The 12,014-nt window shown below is 45.4% G+C and overlaps 1 protein-coding gene across 4 annotated transcripts in view; it reads left to right on the top strand.

Annotated features, from left to right (window-relative positions):
- Positions 1-11,393, top strand: part of pawr (PRKC, apoptosis, WT1, regulator) — a 165,456-nt gene extending 154,063 nt beyond the window's left edge. For all 4 annotated transcript variants that reach the window (XM_060839586.1, XM_060839588.1, XM_060839589.1 and 1 more), the window contains one exon: positions 9,478-11,393. In XM_060839586.1, coding sequence (XP_060695569.1) covers positions 9,478-9,564 — 87 coding nt within the window. In that variant the 3' untranslated portion in view covers positions 9,565-11,393. The remainder of the gene's footprint in view (positions 1-9,477) is intronic.
- Positions 11,394-12,014: the final 621 nt, after the last annotated feature.

Genomic DNA, 12,014 nt, shown 5'->3' with positions numbered 1-12,014 from the left:
CGACCTGGGCCACAACTTCCATCCTGCCCTCAAATCCACCTGGTCCATCTCGGACACCTTCCCTTTTCATGACCTCTCCATTTCAATCTCTGGCGACAGTCTCCAGACGGATGTTTACTACAAACCCACAGACTCCCATAACTACCTGGACGACACCTCCTCCCATCCAGTATCCTGCAAGAACTCCACCCCGTTCTCCCAATTCCTCCGCCTTCACCGCATTTGCCCAGATGAGGAGACATCCCACTCCCGAGTATCCCAGATATCCACCTATTTTGAACAACGTGCTTTCCCCCCTCTGTCACCAGACAGCCCTCCACTGCACCACCTCCATTCCCCGTTATACTGCTCTAAACCCCCCCCAATGCAATAAAGACAGGGTCCCCCTTGTCCCCACCTACCACCCCGCCAGACTCTGCATCCAGTGCATTACCTTTAAACACTTCCCACCAACTCCAACTAGACCCCACCACCAAGAACATCTTCCCCTCCCCCTCCCTCTCTGCCTTTCACAAGGATCGTTCCCTTCAACAATTTGTGCCACTCTCCCCACCGACCCCCCCAAACCCCCAGGTACCTTCCCCTGCAACTGGAAAAGGTGCAAAACCTACCAATACCTCCCCTCCCCCCTCACCAACATCCAAGGTCCCAAACAGTCCTTCCAGGTGAGACAGAAGTTTACCTGCCTCTCCTCCAACCGAGTTGACTGTATCTGGTCTTCTCTACATCAGGGAGACTGAACATAAACTTAGGGAACGGCTCACCGAGCGTTGTAGCCGGGCCCATAGGGACCGACCGGACCTCCCAGTCCCTGCCCATTTCAATTCCCCTTCCCACTCCCTTTCCGACAGGACCATCCTTGGCCTCCTCCACTGCCACAACAAATCAGAAAGCAAATTAGAGGAACAACACCTTGTCTTCCACCTAGGCACCCTACAGCCTGGAGGACTCAACATTGAGTTCCCCAATTTCAAATCATCTCCCATCCCCTGGCTCCCTTCTCAGCCCCTCCCCTGTTCCCTTCCACTGCTCCCTGTCACCACCCGGATTTGTTCCTCCCATTGGCCAACCAGGCCATAACCTCTACCTGTGTTCACCTATCCCAACTTCACCACCGTCCCCTCACCCCTTTATCTGCAGCTCACCCTACACCCACCCCAAGGCCTGAAGAAGGTTACACCAAAAACATCGACTTCTCCACCTCCTGATGCTGCCTGCCTTGCTGTGTCCCTCTCCCTCCTGATGCTGCCTGCCTTGCTGTGTTCCCCTCCCTCCTGATACTGCCTGCCTTGCTGTGTTCCCTCTCCCTCCTGATACTGCCTGCCTTGCTGTGTCCCTCTCCCTCCTGATACTGCCTGCCTTGCTGTGTCCCTCTCCCTCCTGATACTGCCTGCCTTGCTGTGTTCCTCTCCCTCCTGATGCTGCCTGCCTTGCTGTGTCCCTCTCCCTCCTGATGCTGCCTGCCTTGCTGTGTTCCTCTCCCTCCTGATGCTGCCTGCCTTGCTGTGTTCCCTCTTCCTCCTGATACTGCCTGCCTTGCTGTGTCCCTCTCCCTCCTGATACTGCCTGCCTTGCTGTGTCCCTCTCCCTCCTGATGCTGCCTGCCTTGCTGTGTTCCCTCTTCCTCCTGATACTGCCTGCCTTGCTGTGTTCCCCCAGCCTCCTGATGCTGCCTGCCTTGCTGTGTCCCTCTCCCTCCTGATACTGCCTGCCTTGCTGTGTCCCTCTCCCTCCTGATGCTGCCTGCCTTGCTGTGTCCCTCTCCCTCCTGATGCTGCCTGCCTTGCTGTGTTCCCCCTCCCTCCTGATGCTGCCTGCCTTGCTGTGTCCCTCTCCCTCCTGATGCTGCCTGCCTTGCTGTGTCCCCTAGACTCCTGATGCTGCCTGCCTTGCTGTGTCCCTCTCCCTCCTGATGCTGCCTTCCTTGCTGTGTTCCCCCAGCCTCCAGATACTGCCTGCCTTGTTGTGTTACCCTCCCTCCTGATGCTGCCTGCCTTGCTGTGTCCCTCTCCCTCCTGATACTGCCTGCCTTGCTGTGTCCCTCTCCCTCCTGATGCTGCCTGCCTTGCTGTGTCCCTCTCCCTCCTGATGCTGCCTGCCTTGCTGTGTCCCTCTCCCTCCTGATACTGCCTGCCTTGCTGTGTCCCTCTCCCTCCTGATGCTGCCTGCCTTGCTGTGTCCCTCTCCCTCCTGATGCTGCCTGCCTTGCTGTGCTCCCCCAGCCTCCTGCTTGTCTACCTTTCATCCCTTTAGCCCTAAGAACTATATCTGACTCCTTCTTGAAAGCATTCAATGTTTTGACCTTAACTGCTTTCTGTGACAGAGAATCCCACAGGCTCCCCACTCTCTGGGTGAAGACATTTCTCCCCATCTCAGTCCAAAATGGCCTATCCCGTATCCTCCGACTGTGACCCTGGTTGTGGGCTCTCTCATCATCGGGAACCTGCTTCCTGTGTTTAAATTTATTTGTGTGTGAGAGAGATTTGCGTGTTTTTTGTCTGTGTGCACATGATAAATGTGTGTTTGAAATTGAGTGGGTGAACAATCTGAACTGTAACCTCAGTTAAGTATAATCCACATCTCATCATTTAATCATCCTCATGTGACAATTCACATTTCAGCATTCCCAGGAACATCTGCTATATCAGAATTCCATGCTCTGCTGATTCAGTTTAATTGACCCACGTGATTTGGTTTGTGCTTACTTGTCCAGCCTTGTTTGTTGGAAAGCTTATTACATACGTTTTGTTTTGAGGAACAAGGCAGGAAAAGCCTTTATTTTTGTTCCTTTTCAGCCCTTTCTTTTACAGCAACATGATTCTTCCTGAAAGTGGGACTGAAAACATTAAATTAACACTTGCTTGGAATGGACACTGACAATGAAGTCAGAAGGCGTGCTTGATGGAGAAAATGATTCTAGATTGGGTTGGGCAGCAGCCAAACCGAGTCCTGGAATGTCCACAAAAGCGCGGAGACCAGTCACTTTTGATCTTTTAATTATGCATCACTTCCCGTCTGTAATCTGAGTTTTGTTCAAGGGCATGGATAAAATGTCACCGTTACTCAGTACAGCAAGGCAATGCCTGCAGACTGTCTTCGAGTCATAACTTCAGGGAACGGCTATGGCATAGGAGGCCATTTGGGCCATCATATCTCTGCTAGCTCTTTGCAAGAGCTGCTCAGTTTATTCCCATTCCTCAGCCACCGTTGGTCTGATATTATTTTGCATCCAGTTTCAGTGGAAGTCCTGTTATAATCTAGTTTAATGTACCGCACGTTCAAGGGCTCCAAAAGGAATTAAATCTTTATTTAACTATTCATTGCGTTCATTAAAACAGGTGTTTATTTTCTTTGCATGGTGCAGTGATAATGTGGTTTCACCCTCTGGATCTCAGCGAATGTGTTCTAGCAAACCTGCAGTTCACTTTGAGTGCTCCTTGCCAATCTGCATCCTCTGAAATTCCAGGCAGTATGTCCCAGATCACAACATGTTACTGGTGTATAAAGTGGTTTCCTGGTATCATTTCTGGGTCTTCTAGTAATTAATGAAATCTCTGCCCCCCCCTCCCCCTGCAGAGTGGGGTCCATTCTGATATATGCTTGACATTAACTCAATCCCCTTCATTAAGTTGTATCTACAGCACAGAGACAGCTATTTGGCCCATCAGATACTGGCAGCAGTTCTTACAGATTGGAGGACGACAAATGTAATTAAAAAAGGAGGGAGGGAACAAACAGAGAACTCCAGACCAATTCACCTGGCATCAGCCGTGTGGAAAATAAATGCGAGAGTCTATTATCAACAAAAGGATATCAGAAAGCTTAGAAATCATTAACGGGATTAGATAAAGCCAGCATAGGTTTATGAAAGGCAAGTCATGCTTAACCAACCAACCTAGTAGGAAGAAATAAGGGAGAACTGGTGGATGTGGTGTACTTGGATTTCAGGAAGGCGTTTGGTAGGGTTAGTGGGTTAAATGAAAGCAAACATTTACAGGATTGGCCTGGATTAAGAATTAGTTGACAGACAAGAAAGAGAGATGGGAATAAGTGGGTCATTTTCCCAAGTAACAGGCAGTGACTAATGGGATTCCATAGGGATCAGTGCTTGGATCCCAGCTATCCACCATTCACATCAATGACCTGGATGATGGAACCAGCTGCAATATTTCCAAGTTTTCAGATTACAGCAGAGCTCGGGCTGAGAAATGGCAGATGGAGTTCAACCTGGTTAAATGTTCAACCTGGATAAACGCAAATGATGCATTTTGGAATGTCGAACTCGAATGCTGAATATAGGATTAAGATTAGATTAGATTAGATTTCCTACAGTGTGGAAACAGGCCCTTCGGCCCAACAAGTCCACACTGACCCTCTGAAGAGCAATCCACCCAGACCCATTCCCCTACATTTACCCCTGACTAATGCCCCTAACACTATGGGCAATTTAGCATGGCCAATTCACCTAACCTGCACATCTTTGGACTGTGGGAGGAAACTGGAGCACCCGGAGGAAACCCACGCAGACATGGGGAGAATGTGCAAACTCCACATAGAGATAGTCGCCTGAGGCTGGAATTGAACCTGGGACCTGGTGCTGTGAGGCAGCAGTGCTAACCACTGAGTCACTGTTCCAAACGTCCAGCTCAGCACCATCCTCATGACCTGTCCCACATGTCCATCTTTCTTCCCACCTATCTGCTCCACCCTCCTCTCTGACCTATTACCTTTACCCCATCCTCCATTTACCTATTGCACTCTTATCTACCTTCTCCCCAGCCCCACCCCCTCCCATTTATCTCTGCACCCTGAGGCTTCCAACCTCATTCCTGATGAAGGGCTCCTGCCCGAAACATCAATTTTCCTGCTCCTCGGATGCTGCCTGACCTGCTGTGCTTTTCCATATAGTTTGAAGATATTAGGAGAAGGGTATAGATGGGACGTCAGAGGTAGGTTCTTTACACAGAGAGTTGTGAATACATGGAATGCGTTGCCAGCGGTGGTGGTGGAAGCAGAGTCATTGGGGACATTTAAGTGACTGCTGGACATGCTCATGGATAGCAGTGAGTTGTGGGGTGTGTAGTTTTGGTTATTTTATTTTAGATTAGGATTAACCCTTGGCACAACATTGTGGGCCAAAGGGCCTGTTCTGTGCTGTACTTTTCTATGTCCTATGTTTAAAAGTAGGTCAGATTGTGAGGTGTAAGGAGGTTTCGAGATGATTTAGATGAGTTGAGTGAGTGTGCAAACACATGGCAGATGCAGTACAAACATGGCTAACTGTGAAGTTAGACACTTCAGTGTGAAAAACCAAAAGGAAGAGGATTGTTTAAATGGGGATACTTTGGGAAGTGTGGATGTGCAGAGAGGTCGGGGTATCTGTGTATACCAGTCAGTGAGAGTAACCAGGCAGTTGCAACTGGAAGGGAAATGGTATATTGGCCCTCACAGAGAGAGGACTGGAGTTCCCAAGTAGGGATGTCTTACTGCAGTGATACAGGGCCCTGGTGAGACCCACAGCTGGAGTACTGTGTGCGGTTTTGGTCTCTGTCCCTAAGAGAGGATAGACTCCCCATCGAAGGGGTACAGCGGAGGAGTCACTCAGCTGATACTGGGGACGGCAGAACTGTCCCATGGTGAGAGGTTGGTCTGACTGGGCAAGTATTCACCAAAATTTAGAAGGATGGGGGCGATCTGGTTGAGACATGCAGGATTCAAACAGGGCCAGACAGACTGGACACAAGGAGGATGTTTCTCGCAGGTAGGGAGTTGAGAACCAGGGACAGCCTCAGGAAATGGGGTTAATTATTTAGGACTGAGATGGGGATATATTTCTTCACCCTGGGGATGGTGATCCTGTGGAGGTCTCTACCACAGAAACCTGTGGAGACCAAGTTACTGAAAATATTCAGGAAGGACATTTTTAGATTTTAAAGTCAAGGTGTTTGGAGAGAAAGTGAAATAGGCAACTGAGTTGGATGATCAACTATGGTTGCAAGGTGGAGCAGGCTCGAGGGGCCGAATGGCCTGCTCTTGTTGCTAGTCTCTTTGTGTGATGTGAGCTGTCTCCTTGTCTTATTTCATCTCACTCTAGAGATGTAACTTCCTATCACTTTCTGCTTTGTGGTTTTTTTATAGAATAAATAAGGAGGAGGTGTTTCCAGTGAGAAGTGAGCTGTTAATAGAGGGCACAGATTGAAGGTAATTGGCAGGAGCAGTGTGTTTTCAAGCTGAGAGTGGGGATGATCTGGAAGGCACTGTCTGAAAGGGTGATAGCAGCAGATTCAGTTGCAACTTTCAAAAAGAATAGTTGAACTATCTGACAAGGAAACATCTACAGTGCCATGGAGAGAGAGGGGCTGGGAGAGGTGGGGCTAATTGGACCATGCTGTGAAAGAGCTGGCACAGAAACAGTGGACCGAATAAATGTGCTGGATAATTCAATGCTTCTGTAAATTCCCCATAAATGCTGTTTGTCTCAGCTATTCCACGGCACATTGGAAACACTCATGGTGAAAATTTGTTTAAACGTCCACCTTATTTTTATCAGTTTCTGCGACCACAATAAGCTATATCATCTGGCCTAAGATTCATAGAAGGAGGCCATTCAGCCCATTCTTGACTGTGGCAGCCCTTTGAAAGACCCCTATTCATCTCACTGCTCTGTGATATCTCCTTCTGGAGTTTATCCAGTTCCATTTTGAAGCTGGCTTTCTAGGCAGCACATTCTACACCAACCTACAACGTAAACACCTCCTGCTGTCTCCCTCGTCTCTGTCAAAATCAATCTGCTCTATGTATTGATCCTCCTGTCAGAGAAGATGGTTTCTCCTTGTTCGCTGAATCAGGACACCTCGTGATTTCAAACAGCTCAGTTAAATCTCAGGAAGGAGGGGGGTGCAGCACAGAGTCCACACAATGAACCCTGAGCTTAGGGAGTAAAGTATGAGGAGAGGTCGGGTTCCGTGACTGGTGTTCCCTGACTGTGGCAGATTGTGAGGTAATACGTTTTGGTGGAAGAAACACAAACAGACAATAGAGACTCAATGGTCCAATGTTGAGGGGAGGACAGGAGCAGAGGGACCTTGGGGTTCATGTGTTTGATTCCTTGAAGGTGGTCAGGTACGTCATAACAATTATTAGGAAGGCTTATTGGGTCCTTGGGTTTATTAACAGAAACATCGAGTATAAAAGCAAGGAATTGATGCTACACCTCTACAGATCACTGGTCAGATCATGTTTGGAGTATTGTGTTCAATTCCGGGCTCTTTATTTGAGGAAAGATGTTAAAGCCTTGGAGAGGGATTAAAGGAGATTTACCAGAATGATACCAGGAACGAAGGATTTTAGATTCAAGACAGAAAAGAGAAGTTGAATTTATTTTCCCTGGAACAGAGAAGATTAAGAGTGACCATATTGAGATGTTCAAAGTTATGAACAATATTGATGGAATAAAGGAGATATTGTGTTTCAACTAGTTGGCATGTCAGTATGTCACATTGTCAGCAAGAGAGCTAGGAGTGAGATGAGGAGAAACGTCTTTACTCAGAGAGTTGTTAGGAGACTGGTGGAGGTGGATTCCATTGGAAGTTTCAAAAGGGAGCTGGAGATATATTTAAAAGGGCTGAAGTGAGAGGGCTAAAGAGGTAGAGCTTGAAAGGTTCGTACAGGAGCGGGAACAGACATGATGGGTTGAATGGCCTCCTTCTGTACTGTAATGTTCTATGATTAAGAGTGATTCAATTGTTGATGTGTTTAAGATGATACAAGAATCAAATATGGTTGCATCAGACAAAACCATTCCTCTAGTGTGGAATTTGAGAACATGGGGACATGATCTGAAATTTCGAGCTTGGCTGTTCTGGAGTGAGATCAGCAGCACTTGTGTCACATGAGGAACTGTGGGAATGTGGATCACAACTCCCTAAGGATTCCAGGGAGATGGCAAGGGACTGGCACATCTTCAAAACATGACTGACCTCACTCTGAACTGTGTACAGAGGAACCTCGATTATCAGGCATTTGATTATCTGAATTTCAAATTATCCGGCAAGATTGCAGGGTCCCGATGCTTGGCTAACTTAAGTTATCCAGCACTCGATTATCCAGAGTTCAGTTAACCGAACGAAATACTCCCTGCCTGTGTCCTTCGGATAATCGAGGTTCCTCTGTAATTCCATAAAGGAGCTGTTCATGCCGGGCTCTAGCAGACTGTAAACACTGAGGCTTTTGTTGGAGAAGGGTGTCAAGTGATATGGAACAGAGACAGGCTAATGGAGTTAATGTACTGAACAGCCAAGATCTTATCAAACGGGGAATGGGTTTGATGGTTAGGTGGTCTCTTTCTGAACTTCATGTCCACTCAACCTTTTACATGAGTAAAGCAAAGTCAGCTTCTCTCGATGTAACAGAGGTCTCTCTTGCATCACATTTCCATTATCCATGCAGGTTGCTGAGTGGATCATGGAATCATGCAGTACAGAAATGGCCCTTCAGCCCATCAGTGTTGGCTGGAGGAAATACAGGTGTGTCTCAAATGCACCAAAAGCAGTGTCAGCAGAGAGCATTAAAGCTCAGGGAGTAGCCTGAATCACTGCCAAAACACAGATTTCAGGATTTACTAGCATGGGGAAAGGGACCATTTTCACAATCTCTCCCTTGGTACATTGCATTCCTTTCAGGAGAAACCTTTGTAATTATCTCCTTGGATGTAACTGCAGCCCTGCAGGATCTCAGCGTTCCCCTGGGATTGGTCTTTGAGCATTGTCCAGTTTTACCCTCTGCCTGCCCTCTACCATCAGAAGTCTGTCTGCTCCTCCCAAAGAATGTGAGCTCCATGCTCCAATCAGTTTCCCTTGCAACCTCTCGCTCCTTACTTCAGACACTCCTGTAAACCTGTCGGTTTTATCAGGCTTAAACTTCCACCATATCTCCTTATAACATCTTCTTTTCAATTTTGTCTGGCAGAGATCTGGTGAGCTGCTCTAGGACTTTGTTAATAATGCAATAAAAATACGTGTGAGCTTTGTGGAAATCTGAAACTCTAAGGGGTGAGGGTGGGTGGCAAGCCTTGCAGGAGGGTGGGGTCAGGGGAATGATCTGCAGAACTTCCAAAATAGTTATTCATAGACATTATTATAAGCCTTTCCAAAAAAATGGGTACATTGAGATACAAATCATGATTGTGATCTACTTGGATAGCAGAGCAAACTCAAGGGGCTAAATGGCCTCTTCATAGAATAATACAACACAGTACAGGCCCTTCGGCCCTCCATGTTTTGCTGGCCTTTTATCCTAATCTAAGATCAGACTAACCTACATACCCTTCATTGTACTATCATCCATGTGTCTATCCAGGAGTTGCTTGAATGTCCCTAATGTATCTTCCTTCTGATGTTGCTTTTATATTTGAACTGACAGTTCATCTCTCCTTGGTAAATAACTTAATTTTTTTTATTCTTCTCACCTCTGTTCAAGGATTTGGATGAAATTGAAGATGAAAATGATCAACTAAAGCAAGAAAACAAGACCTTGTTGAAAGTTGTAGGCCAGTTGACTAGGTAGAAGATGGCTGTGCTTGTTTGACAGAAGCCTGACTGATAACTTACACATTTTTACAAATCTGGAGTTAGCTTTCAATAAACAAGTAAAGACTGAAGAGAAATCATTCCAAGCTCACACTGTTCTCTCCTGAGAATACAACACACCTTCTGTTAGAACTGCATTTTGTGTGAACATTTTGTGTTAGTAGTTGGCTTGTCTGTTGTTTTTTGATAGCAACTGTTGGAAGTCTTATTTCTTAATTAATTTCCTTACACTTCAAAAGAACTTCTTGCAAGGAGGTCACTGGTTTAAATTATGGTAACAGTTTGGTCATCTATATGATTCAGGATCAACTCATTCTCGATGTATTCTCTCTCGTCATTTTTGCATTGAAAATTCACGTGCTGAAATTGTTGAAAATTGTTGAATTGCTGAAAAGAAAGGTATTTGTGCTTTACATAGAATTTAAAACAAGGTTTAGGAAGACTTAGTCTCATGAATGGTAATCATCTGAGGAACTTCTGTAGGGAATATCTTTCCCATTTAAATTCTGAGCAAAACCCTCAGAGTTCCCAGTACAAGTTTAACATGTCCAATGGTCTTTCTTATCCGTGTATTTGAAACCTTGGTGAAGTGATGTGTGGCTTGGCAACTGCACGAAGAAGATGATCACAGTGATTTAACGCCTTACATTCACACTGCAGGAGGAACTGCGAGGCTGGTTCTCATTGAGTTTGTAAGTAATTCACGTCAGGAGTCAGGCCCCTAACCTGGAGTGACTGGGTGTAAGAATTGCCAAAGGAATTAATCTCTCTCTCTCTCTCTCTCTCTCGCTTCGGTCATTCTATCTCACACCTTAGATGGTTCCTGTAAATAAAAGCAAAACACTGCAGATATTGGAAATCTGAAGCAATCTTGGAGAATGCTGGAAATCCCTCAGCAGGTCTGGTAGCAAATGCAGAGAGAGAGAAACTGAATTAACGTTTCGGGTCCAGTGACCCTTCTTAAAAAGAAGTCATTAACAGACACAAAACAGTAAATCTGCCAAACATGCTCGAGTTTCTCCAGAATTCTTTATGTTTGTTTCAGGTGGTTCCTGGGTCAAACGTAGGTGTAACTCTTTACTTACAATTCATAGTTTGGTTTTATTCAATAACTATTCAATGAAATGGGTCAGAGAGCTGACGATAGCTTTGGTTCAAGGTGGAACCACACCCATATGTTCCCTTGTGCTGGAATGGTCTTAACAAGACAGTGTTTAAGTCTTAAAATTATTGTTTGTATCTTTGTGTTTTGAACATCACTGCTTCCTGCCCTTCACTATATTCAGTTATCACAGCTTTTTTATGGCTGCTTGAAATTATTTTTTTTCCTGACTGGAATAAATTACATTCCAAACTCATGAAGTTAACTTTCCGTAATGTACAAACAGCCACCAATAAGATGCAGCTTTTTATTTTGCAGGACAATGTACACTACATAACAATAAACATTTTCTTAGAATTGAATCCACTTTTTTGAATGCGTGGACCATTGTCAAACTAGAACAAACGATCATTTAATCTCTCACAGAGAGAAACAAAAGGTTTTCTTTTGAAAATAAAGCTTTTCAGTTTTGAAGTTATTGCAATATTAAAAGCCTGGAGCTCTAATGTTTGACAGAATGTAAATTCAAAGTGGCTGATGGTGACTTTTGACTACTACTGGGACTCATTCCTACAACTTTGAACACATTGGTTTCCCTTTGTAGATTAGACTAGTGGATCAGAAAGGACAATACTTTATAATCTGTTTATGCTGTTGCAGATAAATTTACACAAAATAAATTCTGGAGCATACCACGATTACAACTTGTGTTGTGTCAGGTTTATTTTTCTTGTGTTAACATCGCAGATTATTGCTTCTTTCTTGATCTATTTTCTATTTGCTTTCTTATTAACCACATTCTTTTATCATTTTGAATTTTACTTTTTTTGTTAATTCATTCATGGGATGAGGACATCACTGGCTAGGTCAGCATTTACTGCCCAGGGGGCAGTTCAGAGCCAACCACATTGCTGTGGGTCTGGAGTCACATGGAGGCCAGACCAGGTAAGGATGGCAGTTTCCTCCCTCAAGGACATTCATGAACCAGGTGGGTTTTTCCTGACAATCGACACATGGTAGTCATTACACTGTTAATTCCAGATATTTATTGAACTCAAATTCCACCAACTGCCATGGCGGGATTTGAACCCAGATCTCCTGAATGTTATCTGATTCTCTGGATTAACAATCCAGCGATAATCCCACTCGGCCATCACCTCCCTTTTTACAAATATCTTTACAATTTCTTGTGTTCATAGTCTTCCAGAACTTGACTCAGTAGCTGTTGAGAGACTCTGGAGAGTCGAGGACTATTTTGGGCTGAGCTGAAAAATATTTTCATTCAGAGGGTAATAAATCTTTGGATTCCTCTACCCCAGAGATCT

This window comes from Hemiscyllium ocellatum, chromosome 19 (assembly GCF_020745735.1).
Source record: "Hemiscyllium ocellatum isolate sHemOce1 chromosome 19, sHemOce1.pat.X.cur, whole genome shotgun sequence".
NCBI lineage: Eukaryota > Metazoa > Chordata > Chondrichthyes > Orectolobiformes > Hemiscylliidae > Hemiscyllium > Hemiscyllium ocellatum.
The sequence above is the reverse complement of the archived record's forward strand: the minus strand, read 5'-3'. Positions and strand labels throughout refer to the sequence as shown.